Source organism: Bubalus bubalis, chromosome 4 (assembly GCF_019923935.1).
Source record: "Bubalus bubalis isolate 160015118507 breed Murrah chromosome 4, NDDB_SH_1, whole genome shotgun sequence".
Lineage (NCBI taxonomy): Eukaryota > Metazoa > Chordata > Mammalia > Artiodactyla > Bovidae > Bubalus > Bubalus bubalis.
In genome coordinates, this window is record NC_059160.1 from 11,275,086 (window position 1) to 11,295,555 (window position 20,470).

Sequence of the window (20,470 nt, forward strand, 5' to 3'; positions counted from 1 at the left end):
ACCGGAGCAGCCGCATTTCTGCCCTGAGAGGTGATGAGTTTGACTTTTCCAACCCTCTCCCTGACGACCCCCTCTAAACAGGCCATTTTCTTGTGTTGGACACAAAAATGGAAGCCCTTCCACCCTCCAGGCAGCTGATGGGGGCACCCAATGTCCTGTGCTTTGCTGTCACACTGACGGAGGGTGCTGGACCCTCCACTGTGTGGCCAGTGTGACGGGGCCTCTGATGGCCCTCCTGCTGGGGAGGGGTGAGGTCAGGATGGACCCTGTCCCTTCCCCACTTCCAGGGCCGACCCTGACACTCCTGTGGGGCCTTGGACTGTGGCAGGAGAGGGGGGACGTCCTCCTCCTTGGCCGACTCTTCCCGATACACACATCCCCAGAGACGGAGGAAAGGCTGTGAAGCAGTGGCCCCTCCCCCAGGTGGTGCAGGAGCAGAGAGTCACGGGAGCCTTCAGGGGTGGCCTTGGCGTGGCTGGCTTAGGCTTGGAAAGAACAAACGGAGCCGAGATGTCCAGTGGGGCTGTGGGGCAGGGGTGACTGCCCAGGGCTCCTAGGGCCCCCCACCTGCTGCCTCAACCGCTTTTTAACTTCATCTGTACCAAGGCTGAAACTAGGAGGGCTTCATATTGGAGCTGGGCAGAAAAAGTTGAAGGAAAACGTGCTCGGTCTCCTCTGTCCTCCTGTAATCGGGAACTTTAAACAGCTGAGTGCTCTTCCTTTCCGAGGGGGACACAGACGGGGCAGCCCAGGCTGCGATCAGAGCCAAGGAGAAGGGGAATCTCGGTCTGTTTGGTTTATTTGCATTTTAGCTCGAACTCCTGGCCCAGTCAGCACGGGTAAAGAGGGCCTGAGTCCTCACCACCAGTGATCCTAGACGGAGGCTGGACAGATGGCCCAGGTGCCCATCTGCTAGGCTGCTACGAGGGCCAGAGTAGACGGCCCACGAATCTTCCTCCAATTCCTCTGCCAAACCAAGGGGCCCAGATGCCCCCGAGGTCCCTGGAGAAGCATCCTGCCCACCTGGACAGTCCAGCCTGGTGTGGGCAGGGCTGGCAGCAGACAGATGGGCCTGGGTACCTCTCACTGCAGCCCAAACCAGGGGGGCTCCTCCCTGTGCCTCTGACCTCTGTCCAGCCAGGCCAAGGACATTCACTTTAAGGCTCCCGGGCTGGCCCATGTCCCAGATTCATCAGAGCCAGAAGAATAGAGCCAGGAAGAGCAGAAAGAGTAAAATGAGGTAAATGGAAAAGTCGAGACCTTCTTGCTTGGTCCTGCTTACCCGCTAAGGACACCGAGAACCAAGTTAAGAACAAAGAATGAACCTATGATGATTAATGTGACAAAATAGATCCAGGGCCAGTCCCTTCCCACGGCATCATTGACCTGGAAGAACGGGGTCAGAGTTAGTGTAGCTCCGGGAGCAGCCGAGCACGGCCCGCCACCCCGGGCCCGGTGCCACCGGACGGCTCTGGGACCGGGGCCTCCAGGTCACCAGAGGCCAAGCGGCCTGCCCAGCCAGCGGTCCGCACGTGCGGCTGAAGCGAGACAGTTTCTGTTCTCCTGGGCCTGGTGACGGGTACACGGGGCCTGGGGCCTTGCTCAGCTGCGTCGTGACGAGGAGACAGAAACACTCAGCTTACCCGCTCAACACACCAAGAACCAGATTTAGAACGAAGAAGGATCCGAAGATGACCAGACTGACAAAATACACCCAGGGTAACTCGTAGCCCATAGCGTCCTGCATCTGGAAAGACCAAGGATAGTGAGGAGAGAGAGAAGCAGGAGTGAGTTCACAGCAAGGAGGCAGGGAGGCCAGGAGGGAGGAGCAGAGGCCAGGAGGGAGGAGCAGAGATTGGGGGAAACCACTGTCGCCCAGCGCCACCTTGACTCTAACACCCTGTGACCTTGACCTAAGCGGGAAGGACCGTGGCGGCTCTGCCTCGGGGCGGGTGGGGACCTTGCCCGGCTGTCTCTGCCCTTTTATTTTCGGGGGAACAGAATTTCCTTCCAATATTTTCTGTTCACTCGTCTAAGAAGCTGGGTCACCTCCAAAGTGCTTTCTTCCCTAAGAGATGGTTTCTGCTCACTTGGGTTTATACGGTCACTGCGGCCTGGCCTCAGCTCTCGCAGACAAGCTGGGGTGGAGGCTTTGGGGTCACATGGGGAGACGCCTTCCTCAGGGAGTGACCCAGGGGACTGGATGGATGAGTGCTGATGACCACACTGTGTCACTGGCTTCAGAGGCCACGGGCCGGGAGGACGGTGGTTCGGGGTTGGTGCTCAGGGAGCAGCTCTGGCAAACATGAGCCAACGGAGACCCCGTGGGAGGTCCACATCCCTGGGTTTCCAAAATCCCTCAGGGCACAGGCTTCCTGAATGACCTGCATCTGTGGTTTTGCAGGTGAGGCCCAGGGCCAGCAGTGTCGCCCTCCCTGGGGACCTGGGGACTAGTTTGGAGCCTCACCCCTTGGCCCTGCACCCACACTGGGGGCGCCTGACGTCCCAGGTTCTCATAAGCCCCGGGCGCATCTGATGTGTCTTAGGCTTGAGACCCGCTGGTCCACAGCCCAGCCTTCAAAGCAATGGCAGGACAGAGGCTGTGACTCTCTGCACCCCCTCGCACCCCCACCTTAGCTCTGGGCCCCCTGCTCTGGGGCGGCCTGAAGTAGGGCAGTGCGGGAGCAGGAGACGGATGGCTTCAGTCAGTCCGTGCGGAGCTATTCAGGAGAGAAGAATAAATAAAGCCATATTTTAAAGAATGACCCAGATTGCTGACACCCTTACTTAGAGGTGAAAAAGGACAGGTCTGCTCAGACTCTGAAGCCAGCTGTTCCCTGAGCCCCTGTCGGGTGGGTGTGCAGAGAGGCCCTCCTGGGTCCAACATCTGCAGCCCCTCAGCCGGGACCTCACCAGTAACCAGGTTTTGCTGAAACACACGCCTCCTCTCCTCCCACATCTAATTCCTGGAGGGAACCATACCTCGAACCTTCAAATCCAACATCACGTTTCCCCCGGAAGAAAACATAGGAGGACTGTTGACTCCAGCCCCATCTTCTGGGGGCCTCTCTCCACCCCAGCTGACTCCAGGGGACCTTTTGGGTCTGGTGCCCTATCCAAGGCCTTGTGGTCCCCAAGGGCTGGGCAGTTTGGGGAGCATGGGAGGCTGTCACCTGCCATCGCAGGCAGGAGGTGCAGCCTTTAAAATCATAGCGCATTATGGGGATTGTTATCAGAGGGCGGGGTTAGCTCTGCCCTGAAAGCCAATGCCCAGAGTGGTGGCCAGATGAAACCCTGACCCGTGTCACCTTGTCTGTGGGACACGGGGTCCACCCACAGGTCACTGGGGGAGCAGCAAGTCAGAGGACCGTCTCACCTGACCCCTCCTGCCCCTCTGTGCCTGCTCAGGCACTAGGAAGGCCCAGATGGTGTGGATCTGCCACAGGCCCACCACTCCCAGAGACCGACAAAACCAGCTTCTCCAGGACTCGGCCGGGACCCCCACTGAGTGGGGCGTGGAGTGGAGGCCTGTGGACCTTGCTGTCCCAGGTGGGCCTCTGGTGCTTGGTGAGATCACAGGGGGCTGGGCTGGTTCTTGGATGTGTGGGGAGCCCAGAGCACGGTTCTGTCCAGTCTCTAAACTGGTGCAAAGCTGGCTTTTCCTTCTCTCTTGCTCCCCACTCAGTGAAACTGACGGGCCAGCGAAACCCTGCCTCCTCCAGGAAGCCCTCCCTGCTCTCGCTGGGTCCTGCGGGGGAGCCACATTTCTGTGTCCACGTCTCTCCAATTAGACCCAAACTCCTCGAGCGCAGGCCTGGGGGCCCTGTAAATGCTCACTAAATGTGTGTTCAATTGAATTACTGAGTAATAAGAACTTGCCTAATGCCAGTGAAATGAATAAAACAAAACCTAATAAGTAAACAAATTACAGCTTTGAGAGATGAGAATTCCCTTCTTAATATGTTTATAAACCAGGAGTTTATTGTTTAGGTAACAGATTCTCTGTTTAAAGCTGCGTGGGTGCTGAGCAGTAATGCCCTACCTAGGGCAGACTCAGGGTTCAGGGCTGGGCGTACCAGGGACCCTGACACCTTCTCTATCTGATCCCTGTTAGAGCCAGGTGCCGTATCTGGGTGATGAAGACTCTTCTCCACTTTTCACCCTGAGTGGCTCTCTGGTCATTGGTAGAGCTCAGCTCCCCAGCTCTGCTCGCTGGACACCTACCTGCTTGGAGGGAAAAGGCCTTCCTCATAAACCAGGGATATTTCAGCATCGCCGAGGCCAGAGATCAGTGGCCATGGTGCGTACATATATGTGTGTGCACGTGCACTCGTGTGTGTATGTATATATATGCGTGTGCGTATGTGTATGCATGTGCGAGTGTGTATCTATGGGTATATGTGTGCATGTGTGTGCATATATGTGTGTGTATGCATGCACATGCATGTGTATGTGCGTGCATGTATGTGTGTCAGTGCATGTGTGTGAGGAATGTCCTCCCAGCATGTCCACATGTGTGAGTGTGGAGCTGAAAACTGACTTATGCAAAGTTAAAACCTTATGCTTTCATTCCTGCTGGAGCCAAACTGAGGCAGAAGCTCCCAAAGACACATCTTTCCTTTTTGTGATTTCTCATGAGGAAGTCCTTTTAATTTTAGTTTTAAGCTGAATCTTTAATTCTTAAAAATCAGCGGAAGAATTGGTCAGGGAGAAACCAACTGGGGAAAACAGGAGGTGTCAGGAAGTGGAGGGGGGATGAGTGCTGGTGGAGGAGGTGAGGCCAGGACACAGGCCAGATGGCTGTCCTGTGTCACACGGGAAGCAGAGTCTGGGGGCCCGGGCAGAGGGCCTCATGAACAGAGGTCAACAGAGTCCCCTTCATGGACAGTTGCTGAGGCACTGAGAGTCCTCAAGTGCAAGGTGCCCGAAATCCTGCTCGGAGCCCTGCTTGGGGCTCAGGGGACGCTCATGCCTCCCTGCAGATGCCCTGTGCCCCGCCCTCCATAGACACAGGGCGTGGGGACCTTCGGGAGCTCCTGCAGGTGCTGGGGCTGGGCCCTCAGTGTCTGTCCCTTGGCTGGTCCTCGGCGTCTGTCTACCAGCTGGACCCTCGGAGTCTGTCACCTGGCTGGACCCTCAGCATCTGTCCCCCGGCCGACCCTTGGCGTCTGTCCCCCGGCTGCACTGGGTGGGGGAGCGGGCCCCTCCCTGCTTAGAGGGCTCCATGTTTTATAGGAAAGCAAAGAGGGGTGTGAGAGTCTGTGGTGTTGGAGAAGGAGCCTGAGGAGAGGAAGGAGGAGCAACCAGAGAGAGTACAGAAGCAGAGAGCGAGCAGGCAGGCGCTCTGGGCTAGGAGGGGGCTCCCTCAAAATACCCACCGGGAGGTTCCCTTTCGCCTTTAGGGGTGTGTGTGTGTGTATGTGCACACACATGCACATGTGTGCCCGCACACACACACACACATGCACACATAGCTCAGTCACTTAGGAAGGTGCTGGGAAGGTCAGGGGAAGGCTGTCCCATGGGCTGGGGACTGTCCCCACCTCTGACACTGCCATGCCCTGCCCAAGCTCATCACCACCTCCCTGCACTGGAGGGGGAAGAGGGGGAAGGCACAACACAGCTGTTGAAAATTGCTGGTTGCTGGGCGAGCTCCTCTCAACCCCCACTCTGGCTGTCACTGCGACAGCACCTCCTTGGACCACATCTGGCTGGGGGGGTGGGAAGCAGGAGGGAGGGATGAACGAGGATCACAAAAATACATCAGGCCATCAGCAAAGTAAATTATACCTATTCCCCCACCCCCACCCACCCACCCACTGCCGTCCTGCCCTCAATTTGATGCCATGAGAGGTGTTTCCATGGCAACGTAGGGCCTGGGTTTGGAGCTCGTATGGTGAGGCCCCCGAGCCCAGTCCCACACGACCACGTGTCCTGCGATGCCCGTTGGCAGAGGACGTCTCTGTCTTTGGCTGGCCAGAGGGACCCACCCAAGGTAGAAGGACTTCTTAGGGCCACTTCTGAATTCTATCTGCTTTGCTAAAAGAAATTATACTTTCTGAATTCTATCTGCTTTGCTAAAAGAAATTAAACTTGCCCGGATAGAGTAAGCTCATCTCCCTTTGTCTCACAAATTATTCAAAACCAAGTTCTTACTGAGTATGGGCCTGGGACATGAGTGCCAATGTTCATCTCAGTTGGAGGGAGAGGCGATGAGACCTGTGTCTTTCTGAGAGTGAAGCTGCATGACCGCTCTACCGCTCCCACAGCACCTCCGTTGTGTGCCAATGTTCATCTCAGTTGGAGGGAGAGGCGATGAGACCTGTGTCTTTCTGAGAGTGAAGCTGCATGACCGCTCTACCGCTCCCGCAGCACCGCCCTTGTTCGTGCAGTCTAGCTGGTTTCCCTGCCCTGAGTTGGATGTAATTGTGTCTGAATCCTCAGGACTCCAGGCACCCCCTATCAAGCAGGGAACACTGAATATCACTGGTGGGGTTCCAGGCACACAGGCAAGCTTAAACTGGTTCTATGAAGAGAGGCACACGTTTCACGGCAGTGCAGGGTCTCAGTCTGCCCCCAGAAACTGGGAGAAAAGGGCTTCTGAATTGTTGAAAACAGTTTAGCGGTCACAATGCCCACAGTGTGCAGAGCATCTCTGAGAGGTTCCAGAACTCCTCCTCCTGGTTGGGGCGGAGGTGGACACCTCTCCTGGCTCTGGTTCTTCCCAGTCTGGCAGCCTGGCATCCCTCCCTCCCCGAACAGCCTCTTAGACTGTTTTCAGGGCAGCCAAATCCACTTGATTATTTGCAAAACTCTGGGCGCGATGGTTTTCTCAAGCCTGACAACAAGCATTTTCTGCCCAAACACTGGAGTGCAGCGCTAGGCTCTGGCAAGTCAGTTCTCACGTAGAAGTAAGAGATCCTACAAAGAATGACATTTTCTGTTTTTTTTTTTTTTTTTTTTTTACAAATAATGGACTTGACTGCCAGAATGAAGACAGATCAAATATGGTGTGTTTGCCTGTGGGGCAGGCTGCACGAAAACCTGCCCCTCGACAGCTCGGACGCTGGCAAAGTCGTGTTGGCTGCTGGCTGATAAAAGGGCATCTTTAAGGTAAAAGGAGATCTACTGCTGATTGGTTGGCACTTGAGAAGTGGCATTTCTGAATACGCATCACATGACCAGCAGAGCATTCTGTCAGGAGTGAAGAGGCTGGCTATGCGTTTGTCTGATGGACTATCTGATATAACGAGGGAAGATCAACATGAGAAGTAAAACACAATAGAATGCTGCGATGCTGCACAATTCAATAAAAATGCTTTCCTCTTTGAAGACCAGGCCTGAGTTTTCTCTTTAGCCCTAGAAATTGAACGTGTGCCCTCCCGCTCCCTTGGGGACACGGGCAGGACACGCACGGGGCGGGAGAAGCCCTACAGGAGGACCCTTGTGTCGGGTCGGCCGTATCCCCAATGGGCTGTGTGCCCGTACTTCCCACTGTGGAGGACAAATGAGAGGTGACGCTTTTCTTGGGCTGGTGAGCAGAGAGAGGCTCATGGGGTTTGTTTCTCAGGCAAGACCTGGAAGAAATCAAGGTTCTCACTCCTCCCGGTGTGCGTGTGACTGCACGTCCCTGGAAGGCGGATGCTCCCCGCCCCACCCGCCCCGGCACGTACCCAGTAGAGGACATCGGTCCAGCCCTCCATGGTGATGCACTGGAACACAGTCAGCATGGCGAAGGCGAAGTTGTCGAAATTGGTGATGCCGTGCTTGGGCCCATCCCAGCCTGGTTTGCACACCGTGCCATTCTGGCACTGCCGCCCGTGACCTGTCTCCAGGGCACAGGGCGAGGGGTCGTCTTCTGCTGGGACATCTCAAGTGGCCAAGGGAAGAGATGAAGAAGCGGGGGTGGGGGAGAGGGATGGGCAGAGAAAGAAGAGAGAAGTTAGAAAATCAGTGGGTGGGATGGCAAAGAACCCAGCAGCGACAGCGCAGAGCACAGTCACAGCAGCGCCCCGTACACAAGCGAACACACACAGCCCTAGGTCTTCATTCAGGCTGTCGTCAATCCAGAAGGTCAGTGCTTTCAGCTGAGTGTTGTAAAACTGTATTTAACCTGTATTGACTTCAAAGACAGAGGCGAGGCTGCCCGTCAAACGGCCAAGAAAGACATGACTATGAGGCTACCACTCTGAGTAAAAGCATCCTGGAACGCAGAGGGGAGGCCTTAACTTCTGTTTTTCGTGCTCAAGTATCTGCAGACATTTCTGTGGGAATGCCAGAGTTTAGGGTGAGGGCATTGTGGGTTTTTTCAAAAAATTATTGGGTAGGCCAGAAAGATCGCTCAGGTTTTTCTGTAGGATATTGTGGAAATTTTTGGCCAACCCAACAATTTTTATTAGAGTATAGTTGCTTTACACTGCTATGTTAATTTCTGCTGTTCAGCAAAATGAATCAGCTATGCTGCTACTGCTAAGTCGCTTCAGTCGTGTCTGACTCTGTGCGACCCCATAGACAGCAGCCCACCAGGCTTCCCCGTCCCTGGGATTCTCCAGGCAAGAACATTGGAGTGGGCTGCCATTTCCTTCTCCAATCAGCCATAGGTATACATACATACCTTTTTGGGATTCCTTCCCATATACATCACCACAGAGCACTAAGTTCTCATTAGTTATCTATTATATACATAGTATTAATAGTGTACATGTCAATCATTCCCAATTTCCCAATTCATCCCACCTGCCCAGTATGTTTAAAAAAAATTTATTTATTTTTAACTGAAGGATAATTGCTTTAAAATATTGTATTGTTTTCTGCCATATATCAAGATGAATCAGCCATAGGCATACGTATGTCCCCTCCCTCTTGAACCTCCCTCCCACCGGCCACCCCAAACCACCACTCTAAGTTGTCATAGAGCCCCAGTTTGAGCTCCCTGTGTCACACAGCAAATTCCCACAGGCCATCTATTTTACGTATGCTACTTTCATGCATTGGAGAAGGAAATGGCAACCCACTCCAGTGTTCTTGCCTGGAGAATCCCAGGGATGGGGGAGCCTGGTGGGCTGCTGTCTATGGGGTCGCACAGAGTCGGACACGACTGAAGTGACTTAGCAGCAGCAGTGTCTATGTTTACATGCTACTCTCTCCATTTGCCCTGCCCTCTCCTTCCTCCCCTGTATCCACAAGTCTGTCTCTATGTCGGCATTTCCACAGCTGCCCTGCAAATAGGTTCATCAGTACCATTTATAGATCCCATATAGACATATGTTAATATATGATATTTGTCTTCCTCTTTCTGACTTACTTCACTCTGTAGAATAAGCTCTAGGTTCATCCACCTCATTAGAACTGACTCAAATGCATTCCATTTTATGGTTGAATAATATTCCATTGTATAAATGTACCACAGCTGCTTTATTTATTCATCTGTCGATGGACATCTAGATTTCTTCCATGATCTAGCTATTGTAAATAGTGCAGCAATGAACTTTGGGGTACATGTGTCTTTTTCAATTATAATTTTCTCAGGATCCCTCAGTATTGTTGATGGGAAGGTTCTTTCACGTAATTGGCCAGAGATCCTGCCCAGTGACACTTTCTGACTCTCCACAGGTCCATGCAGCATGTAACATGCTGCTTCACCAGGGGTGCAGGTCACTCTACAGCAGAGGATGCCTTCTTGATGAAGGACGGAGAACAAATTCTGAAGGCAAAAAGTAACCCCTACAGAGCATTATGCTTCCCTGGTGGCTCAGATGGTAAAGCGTCTGCCTGCAGTGCAGGAGACCCGGGTTTGATCCCTGGGTTGGGAAGATCCCCTGGAGAAGGAAATGGCAACCCACTCCAGTACTCTTGCCTGGAAAATTTCATGGACTGAGGAGCCTGGTAGGCTATAGTCCATGGGGTCGCAAAGAGTTGGACACGACTGAGTGACTTCCCTTTCACTTTCACAGAGCATTATCCCAGCCCCTAGGAACAACACCACTGCAGTATTTTGCGTGGTCATGACACGTGGAATCTTGCCTCCTGCCCTTTTCTCCAGTGTCTTCAGGAGAGAAAAACCGTCTGGACCTCTACTCAGGACAGAGCGGCCATGGGGGATGGGAAGAATGCTCCCCCGTATGGAGCCCTCTTGGCGTTTCCAGGAAACAGCTTAACATCTCCCATGGCTGCAGGCTGTGCTCAGGCTAATTCCATGCTCTAGGAAGAGGTGCCAGGAAATCAGTGAGTTAGGCTATTTTTCATGCAGAGGTCACTGGTGGATTGAACTAGACTTGGCTGAGCTGAGAATTTCCATTTTGGTAAAATACTGAGAGTCTTGGTCCCAGTTGCGAGAGGTAACGGCATGGAATTTGCAGAACTCTGAGAAATTAAGGGCATCGTCTTGGGCTTGTAGAAAGAAACAGGGATAGACAGAACAGACCTTCGTTCTAGCAAACAACTCAAATGGCAGAGAGGATGTGCCCCCAGAGAGAAAGTTTGCTTGTCGTCCTTCATTCGGAGACTCCAGGCCACCAGGGTCCTCTCTGGTTTCTGGCAAATCCAAATAATTGGGGGTGAGGACTTCGATGTCGAGGCTATTGGCTGCTGGGCTGCTTCTCAGTCTGTGGCTTCATATTACAGCTTTTCACTCCCCAGAGGATGACAGCAGAGGAATACTAATCCTAAGTCTTCACTGAGGGTGACCCTTTGGGGTATGAATTGAGCTGTGCGGTTGGAGACACACGCTGGCCTGTGTCGTCTTGGCTTTTTGCCTTTCTCTCTCTTTTCAACAGCTTCATCGAAACATAATTTACATGCCGGACAAGTCATCAGTGAGCATGGACAGCTCAGTTATTTTTAGTAAATTTATAGAGCCATCCAGCCGTTACCACAAACCCATTTGGAAACGCTTCCACCACCCCAAATTTCCGAGCCCCGTCTGCAGTCAGCCCCCGGCAGTCACACCTGCCGTCTGTCTACGGATCTGCTTGCCTTGCAATTTCATGTGGAAGGAATCACACTAGGTGGCTTTGGGTCCATATTTTTTCACGAGGCATCATTGTTTCGTGGTCTGTTCCTTTCCACGGACGTACAGGTCACTGTGGGTTTATCCGCTCGCCCACCGATGGACAGCTGGCTGGCCAGCTTCCACAGGCTGGGGCCGCTGTGAGCAGAGCAGCTTCCTGGCTTGTTCCAGGCCTGGTGCTCCAGGTCAGGTGTGTGTGCAACGACCCAGGGGATCCCTGGTCCCTGAATCATATGGGGGACGACAGTCTGCACCATTTCCTACCCTGGGGTCTGGCCCCCAGGAGACCCCCTTCATGGAAAGGAACTTCGGTCTGTTTTGGTGACTTCTGAACTTTTGAAGTCTTTGCAAATTTGGATGTCAGGTTAAGTAATGGGAGGCTGTAAGAGGGTGGAACCTGAAAAGTGAGCCTCAGACCTAAGGAATGCATAAGAAAGTGGATGACAAGCACCTAGAAATTGAGAGTAAGTGAACCGGAAACCCAGGAACCAAACAGATCGTAAATTTTATTGGGTCCACTGGTCTAGTGATGGCTTTCTGGGATGATGACATGTTCAGTCATTGTGACAAAAGTGCTGGGAAGATGAAAGATAAGACAAAAGAGAAGGTGAACAACATAGGCGGAAAATTGGGTTTCTTTTTCTCAGGTCTTGCTCTCTAGTGCAGTAAAGATGCTGCTAATCTTTGCACTAGGACCCCTGATCTGATAGCTTTCCTTGCATTCCAATTCCTCAGAACTGAAATGAGGAAAAGGTGAAGGCTGCTAGAGTGGGTTCCGAGTGTCCTCAAGGGAGGAGCATGGCTCTCGGGGCTTTATAAATGGATGCTGGAAAGAAAACAGCATCCAGGGGACGCAATCTCATTAAGAAAGAAAACAGCGTCCAGGGGATGCAATCTCATTAATAAACGAGAGAGGACCAATCTCATTAATAAATGATTAATAAATAAATCAGAAGGTTGGTCTGCAGGATCAAGTGCCTCTCTGCTATCCTGAATCGGTCTTGAACAATAATAAAAAAAAGATTCGAGAACAATTAAGGAGCAATAACAATCTGGTAAAAATAGGTGTCTATAAAAAGCACTAAAGGGAACACTTGGAAAATGTGAACACACACAGATCAGCAGGTCCTGGCAACATGCCCTGGAGGGTGAGGGGAAATTAATCTAAACGTGAAGATATGTTGGGTTTTCTGCAGAGCCGTGAATTCCCAGAGAGGAAGATGGAAGCGTGAGGTTGGAAAAAGAGCTGAAGCCATGTGGGCTCCCCATTTCAAAGCAGAAGTGAGAGAGGAGGGGTCATTCTGGAAAGTTCCAAATTAAGTCTGTGGCAGAAGAATAGAGGTGACAATGAGAGAGATTTTTGAAGTGTGGTTAACACCATCAGGAGCAGGGACTCTGGGAGAACGCCAGCAAAGGGCTCCAGGGAGAAATGACCAAAGACAAAACCAGTTACTTTCTGAGGCCCCAAATCTGAGGAGTGAATAGAGAGAAAGTGATTTCATGTCTGGGTTTCAGCCAACCAGCTCTCTTCCAGTCTCAGGGGTAATTATTGCGCTTGGGAGAGCGATTCAGAGTGACCTGGCTCGAGCACCACTAAACAGATGGGACAACCAGAGACAAAAAGGATGGACATATGGTGATGTGTCTGTTGAGGAACAAGGAAGGCGCCTTGCAGATGCCTCCAGAATCAGGGAATGTGTGTCTCCAAAGGCTGCGTCTTCAGGGACTGGAAGGGGCAGCCCAGGGGCGGAAAAGCAGTCCACCAGCAGCCCAGAGCTTTCGGTGTGGATTCGACACCCAAGGTTTCCTCACGTCTACACGCTCACAGAGCTGTCTCAAGTGTGAAAAAATCACTGGATGTAAAATCCCTTAAGAAAATCAAGACAGGGACTTCCCTGGTGGTCCAGTGGCTAAGACTCTTAGCTCCCAAGCAGAAGGCCCAGGTTCATTCCCTGGCCAGGGAACTAGATCCCACATGCTGCAACTAAGACCTGGCTCAGTCAAATAAATAAATACTTTAAATAAATAAATACTTAAAAAAAAAAGAAAACCAAGATAAGGACACTCAGGCACTTTAGCATAATCTCAATTTGCCCAAAAATTCAGGAATTCAACCCAAAGTCTAAAATTAAAAAAAGACACCCATTCCAAAGGTGATGCCAACGTCTCCAAAGCAAAGGGGGACTGGGGTCAAAAGTTGCAGGCTTGGGCCCTCCACCCTCTGGCTGTGCTGAGCGTGTCCGGGTTCCCGTATGTGTCCCTCCTTGTCAGCGCTGGTCACCGAGTGGGTGGAAGGAGCCCCCACCACTGTGGGATGAGGGTCCCTGGACCAGCCCAGGATTAGGTGCAGGGCACTGGGCGAATTGGCTCTGCAGCCAGTGTCCTGGGCACCCTCCCCATGGGGGGCTGGCTCCATGCACAACGAGGTCCCCTTCCTGTGTGGCTGGCAGGGCTCTTCCCTTGGGAGCATGTCCCTGGGGTCTGTCCTTGGGCTCCCTGGCTGACTGAGTTTCTGCAGTGGGGGCCGATTCTCTTCTGAACCCGATGGCGGGGGAGATAAAACATCAGATAAATAATCCGGGCATTTTCTGGGAGGAAGCAGGCACATTTCCTGGTCTGTTTACCCTCAGGGATGGACAGCAGTGTGTTTCCAGACTGGCCATCCACCCGGCCAGGCCAGTCCTGCCGTTCCCTGAGAACAGAGGGTCCACTGGAGGGCTCGTCAGGCCTACGGCCGTCCCATCCAGCACAGAAGAGCCCCGTGGCCTGGGCCAACACACCCACCATTTACTGGCCATTTGAGACCACTGACGGCCTGACCACAAAGTCAGAGGCTTCCAGGCGGTGCTGGCGCAGCCCCACAGGATCTTGCCGCCCATGGGAAACCAGCCTTGGCTGCTCCCCATCGTTCGGGGCAGAAGCCTCCTCGAGGTGGGGGTGTGTATGAGTGTCTCTCTCAGCTCAGGGAGCATAGCCGCGTGGGAGCGGGTTGCTCAGTGGGAATCTAACCATGCTCCTGCCCTCTTGGTGCTCAGGTGAGCCCAATCATGGCCCATCGCCCAGTTGATGGGGTCTTCTAAACCTGACATCCCTACACCGGCCTAAGAAGTCTGGGTCAGACAGGTCATGACCATTTTAATATGATGGCATGAATGTTATATGTCCTACACTCGCTCTCAGGCAGGTCTTAGGATGAGCCCTAAGGAAGCTACACAATCAGTGTAAATGTATTGGTTCAGGGCAGCTACAGATGGAGCCCCTCAAAAAAGAAGGCTTTGAATTAAAGGGGGAGAACATTACTCACTGTGATATTGGGTATTTCTTTAAGCAAGGCTGAAAATCTCAGAATTTTAGCTAAAGTCAAGACCCAATTCCTTCCATTTTAAAAGAGCTTTTTTTTTTTTTTAATGACAGTTTATTTTATATAATTATGACCCAAGAAATGCTCTCTACAGTGAAAAAACGGTCTCCTCTTAGACTCACCATCAAGAAAGTTAAAACAATTGTGTGAATCTCTAACACAGTTTGGGGGTTTTGTTTCAACTGTGGTGGGTACAAAGACCCAGTTGATCTATTAAGTCAAACTAGACTGCATAGATCAGGGGTCCAAGCCGAACCAGACCACACAGATCAGGGGTCCAAGCTGACCAGACCACACAGGTCAGGTGGTCTGCTTTGATTTCTGAATAATTCATGTCACTCCCTCCACTGAATGTCTCCTCCACACCCCAGGGCAAGGGGCTTGGGTTTAGTTTACTGCCTGGGTCGAGGGGAGTGAGAAGTGATGGACATGGAGGGGACAGAGGGTCCTTCAAGGCTTCAGAGGATGCTCCCCTTTCTTCTCCAAGAAGCCAAAAAACTAAGACGAAAGATCTTGTTTGAAAAAAGTCACATATATTGAACACGGCTCACTCCTTTGAGGAGTATATTGTTTTAATTAAGCTTTTTGTGCTAAACTACTTTGTCTGTTTAAAAGCCTTGTCAATTTCTATTAAAAATTTTTTTTTTAAGTCCAGCTGAGATGTTAGGAGCTAAAGACAGCAGTCTGTGGGGTGTCTGTCCAGCCCAAACTCCAGTCCTACCGGGGTGAACTCAGTGAGCAGCACGGCTCGTTAAACGCACTGGCTTAGGGGAGGGACGTGGAGAGCCACATGTCCCGGAGGAAAGGAGTTTTGTCACAGGCTGTCCTCCTCACCTGGACTGGGGGCCCCCGGACAGGAGGCAGAAACACTGAGGCAGAGGAGCCAGGCCACCCTGGAGGTGAGAAGGACGCACGGTTGTGAGCCTACCGGCTGAGCGGGGCTTCCTCCCAAGAGCACCGTTGATGATAAGTCACACGAGGGGACACAGAGTCACCAGCTAAGCTCTGATTCTTAACAAATTCAGCGTTGGCTAAGCACCTTGTTTAGAGAGTGCATATCAGTGCCAGACAGGGCTTCCCTGGTGGCTCAGATGGATAAGAATCTGCCTGCAATGCAGGAGACATGGGTTCGATCCCAGGGTCAGGAAGATGCCTTGGAGGAGGAAATGGCTATTCACTCCAGTGTTCTTGCCTGGAGAATTCCATGGACAGAGGAGCCTGGCGGGCTTCAGTCCATGGGTTCTCAAAGAATTGGACACGACTGAAGTGACTCACACACACACACACACACACACACACACACAGCAGTGCTGGACAAAGCTTATGTTTAGCTATTTTAACAAAGACTCATTTTAGTAAACACAGACGTTAGACCCTAGAGATAAAATAAAATTGCTGCCTCTCTTGGCAGAGGAAATGCGGATGCCGAAAGGCAGGGCTCCCCAGCGGCTGGGAAGGATGGCTCCTGCCTTACCTGCAATGCCCTCCTGGTTGTAGCAGGTCTTATGCATCTTGCCCATGAAGAGCTCCAGGCCGATGATGGCATAGATGATGATGACGAACAGCACGAGCAGGGCGATGTGCAGCAGGGGCACCATGGCCTTGATGATGGAATTCAGGACCACCTGGAGACCTGCAACGACAAAGCTCGTGCTGTCAACCCCGCTGCCCGCAGCTCAGGCCATTTGCTCAGCCTCGCCTCCCATGAGAGTCTCGCCGCCCAGTTTCAGGTGAGGAAACTGAGGCTCCAGGTTGCACAGTCAGAGTGACACCTGGATGGGGTGCGGGAGTGGATCCAGGTGGGCCTGACTGCAAACCTCCCTGGGAGCCATGTCCAAAGGGCAGGACGGGCAGATCCTGTCCTTCCAAGGGCCTCTCAGCTGGGGAGGAGGAGAGCGATCCTAGTGATGGAGGTGGAGTTGTCTTGGCGCATTTCAGCGTGGTTAGAGGGGGAGTTCTGGTTTGCATGTGTCACCTCAACAAATGGGTTCTGAAGTCCCCTGATCCTTTCAGGGAAAAAAGAGTAAGTAAAAAGCTTTTTTCACAACAGGTCTTGTCAGCGCCCAGGGGTTTCAGGCCTATGCTGCTGTCTTACAGGAAGAAGGACCCCTTGCTTATAAGCTGAACCTTAAAATCATCCCCGAATGTTCCTCGTTCAGAGAAGAGGCTGCACGTGTTCATTTGTAAATGTGGTTGCCGGCAAGCCCCCTAGACCTCCTCCAGGTGCCAGGAGGCCTTCTGTCAACAGGGGGACACCGTCTCCACATCCAGGACAGAAGTGGGGGAAGGGCTGGCTCCCTGCCTCTTGTCCAGGCTGTTTGTGTGGAGGGTCACACAGACGCTAGGACCCCCACCTCTGAGTCATCCCCGCAGGGCACTTAGTCTCAGACCCATCCACCAGCCAGGAATAAACTTCCTCCTCTCCCACACTGGGGGTGTCACCCCCTCTGCCCCCACTGCCCTTGGCGCTGGTGCCCGAAGGCTGGGCACTCCCTCCCTGTGCCCTGAGGGGGTCCCTGAGGCTTCATGACCTGGAGGAGAGGGGTTCACAAGTCTAATTGGGAGGACTCACCCCAGCCATTAAGTGAGCTGGGGAGAGGAAGCAAAGCAAGAGAAAAGCCAGAATAATTTCACCTGCGAATTAATGAGAGGGCTTTGCAGCCTCCCCGCAGAACATGATGCTTTCCTATCCAAGGGATTCTGTTAATTAGCAGGTTGTACACACTGCGGCCAGGTGTGCAGAGCCTCGGAGGAAGCTGACAGCCGAGCTGCACACTGGCTTTTGGGGTGACTGCTGGGGGCATCCCCAGAGGAGGCTGTCCAGGCCACAAGGGGAACGTGGCAGAGAAGAGGGGGACACAGGATGGGGAGGGTCCTCCTGCCCTCCAAGGCCCCACCCTCTCTGGACTCCTGATCCAAAAGTGCTTCTTTCAGACTCAGACCTGCCATCTTTCCTCCCGCCCAATCGTCTGCGCTGTTCGCTTGGCCTGGACGCTTTCCCGTAACTCCCTCAGCTTATCCTTCTGCTCTTGGCCCAAGGCCCACCCCCTTTCTTCTAGGTCTTGTTGGAAACCACTCCTTTCCTTCAGAGCTGAGTCTCCATTTGCAGTCACATGTTCATTAAGTGGCTTTTAAACATTGATACCCGCCTCCCACGTTGGGCTGAGTTTTGTGAACATGGGGACTTGTGGGCTCTCCTGGCCCTTTATCGCTGAGACTTTGCTTGATGCTGAGCACATGTGGCCTGAGACAGCCAAGCACAGACTGCTGCTGCCATCACCAAGCAATGGGGTCTTTGCTGTCACCGAGTCTGGCACAGGGAGCTCTGCAAATGGACAGGGGAGCCCCCAGGGCCTGCAGGCCTGGCTGCGAAGATGCCCAGAGGAAGTCACGCCTGTGTTTCTGGCCACCATCGGGGCCGTAGGATTCCTGATGGATGCTTTGCTCCCACCCATCCCTGTCAGAGTGGTGGGCACCTCCCTCCCCAAGCACCAAGATCAGACCTGGGCCTCCAACTGTACCAAGTCCTGCCAGTTCGCTTTTGCAGGACTTTAGAAAGTGTAAGTAACTGTTACTACCTAAATAATCCATGTTCATCATGAAGGATATGGGAAATGCTTATTATAGAGAAATGAGAAAACACGAGGAAGGGGGATGAAAAAAGAACTCATCCATGGTCCCACCCCCGGAGGGAGGCACTCCCAGCCTCTTGGAGTGCATTACTGGACACTGTGGCCGCTGGGTCGGTCACTCAGCTCGCTGTCTTCACGTCGCAGCTGGGATGCTCGTTCCAAAGCACAAGCGCACAGTGTCCAGTCTTCTGATGCGCTGCCACCCACGTTCTCCAGGTGATGGCCCCTGACTCCGGCCCACAGCGCACTCTCCAGCTGCAGCCTCCCCGTGTCTGCACGTGTTCTTCCCCCGTGGATGCTGCTCCCTGCCTGATGCACAGCCCCAGCCGCCCGTCCTCTCATCTGTGCTCCTCGGCATGCAGCAGGGACTCAGTGCACAGGCTGCTTTCAGAAGTCATGCTGTTCATTCAAGTATCTTCCAGAGAACCGAGGGGTGTCATCGGGAAAAGACGAGACCCGTGGAGTGGGAAGCACACAGGCACAGAGAGGGCTGTCAATGACCTTCATAGGATTTAACCTGCTGTTCTGAAGGAGAGTGGTGGCATTCAGCATGACCACAGGATTGGAGCCAGGGCCAACCAGGAAGATTCAGGTTCAACACAAATAGACTGTCCAAGAAACAGACCTAAGGTGGAGCAGGATGCTCTGAGAGGCAGTGAGCCTCCCATTCCCGAGGGATGCAAGCAGTGACTGGATGAGCTCGTGGAGGAGGAGCCTTGGCGGGGATTCAGCCAGTGGATGAAGAGTGACTCCAGGGCACCAAAGCCCCCAGCCCTCATTGACGTGGCATGAAGACTTGCTGGGGCAGGAAGATGACCCCAACCCCCCTGGCACAACCAAGGAAGTAGATACTGTCAGTAACTATCTTACAGAGGAGAAGAGTGAGTTCCAGAGAGGTTAAGCATCACAGCTGGTGGAGCGGCACAGGGCTCAGTGCTGGTGGCCTGACTCCAGGCTGGGGCTGCACGACTGTGCCCAGTGCCTCCATGTGCCTTGGCCCTGCCCCTCAGCGTCAAAGACCCGCATCGGTGAAGCAATAGCACGCACTCGTGACATCCTCTGGGAAGGCGGGGCCTCGCCCTGCTTCCAGGGGGCCCCACTGCCTCTGAGGCCAGTCTAGCAAAGGCTTCGAGCCCCTGTCCACTGTCCCACTGCTGGCAGCAGCCAGGAAGGGGTGTACAGGTGTTACCAGGGCCCCTCTCTCAGCGCCACTCTCTGCAGCACCCCCGCACATAACTGGCTCTCAAGACCTAAGTCTCAACAGCTTCTCTTAGGAACCGGCTCATAGCTATCCCCGCAACAGGCTCCTCCTGCTCCCAATGCAACCTGGAAAACTCAGTGACATCTCTGCACCCCAGTGCTTTCCTCAGATGAGACAATGAGCAGGGTCCCTGAGGAGGTATGGATCCAGACAAGCCTGGAAGCACCTTGAGGACAGGAGACCACTAAGGGCCCCGTGGACACGATCACATGAGATCACTAAGGGCCACGCCCATGGTGAGTATGTGCTCTTGGCCCCAAATAAGGACATGAGACCTGACAAACACAGGTGGACTTAGGGTGAAAGCAGGAACATGGAGCAGACAGCTCCATCTGGCACACAACGTATAACCTGGGAGTCTAGTCTCTCATCTGCAGCTCATGTGGGTGGCCTCCTCGTGAGGGATGACCTGCCCACCCCCACACCCACCCCAGGAAGCCCAGCCCCCAGCTTTTCAGGGAGACGGGACTCGAAGGAGCAGCTTCGCTGGATGCTGCAATCAGGTGAGGATGGAGAAGAAGCTGAGCTGCATGCACTGCCTTTCCTCTTCTCCCTCAACACTGCTGTCAGGCCCAGACCACTGTCTGCCTTCCTGCTGAGGACAACTTCAGACTTCCAGGGGAAGGGAAGATGTAGAGGGTCTGAGTATGCAAAGCATGATGTTTTCCCTTAGAAGACTGAGAGGAACCGTCGATTATGGAAACCAGCCCTGGCGTCTTCCTTCAAGACCATGTTGACACTGGCCTGGAGGTGTTGGATGATGTGTGGCTGAGGGCAGAGCGGCTCTTTTGATTCATCAGGTCAGGATCCTCTCATCCAGCCACACTCCAGTGAGGAGATGGTTTGTGAGGGCCCTGGGGGTGACGGCAGGTTGTCACCTGCTGGGGAGGGGTGGCAATTATTCTATGAGTTGGATTCCAGAAAAGAGGACCATGAGACCTGAGGGCCGAACCGCACATGCAGGTGTGTCTGAAGCAGATCCAGGTCACGTGGCATAAAGGGGCGGGTGGCGGGGAGAAACCACTGAAGACCCCAACTCAGAGGTCTCTGCTGATGTGGTTGGATTTCATCATTCAGGGTGGACCTAGAGCTTCTTGGCTGGCAGCTACAAAGACACATTCACGCCCCAACTATTCAGATTCAACGGTTCCTACCAAGCTGTGGGAAAGCAACAGAAACGACCAGGAGACCTGATTGCAACTCCACAG

At 53.2% G+C, this 20,470-nt stretch overlaps 1 protein-coding gene across 14 annotated transcripts in view; it reads right to left on the reverse strand.

Moving 5' to 3' along the window:
- Positions 1-20,470, reverse strand: part of CACNA1C (calcium voltage-gated channel subunit alpha1 C) — a 463,540-nt gene that overhangs the window by 116,884 nt on the left and 326,186 nt on the right. For 10 of the 14 annotated variants that reach the window (XM_044940916.2, XM_025282935.3, XM_025282924.3 and 7 more), the window contains exons 6-8: positions 15,844-16,002; positions 7,674-7,870; positions 1,283-1,386 (exon numbers count right to left, since the gene is read on the reverse strand). In XM_044940916.2, coding sequence (XP_044796851.1) covers positions 1,283-1,386; positions 7,674-7,870; positions 15,844-16,002 — 460 coding nt within the window. Of the gene's footprint in view, positions 1-1,282; positions 1,387-1,643; positions 1,748-7,673; positions 7,871-15,843; positions 16,003-20,470 lie in introns of those variants that run through there. The other 4 variants (XM_025282934.3, XM_025282923.3, XM_025282927.3 and 1 more) reach the window with 2 other exon arrangements.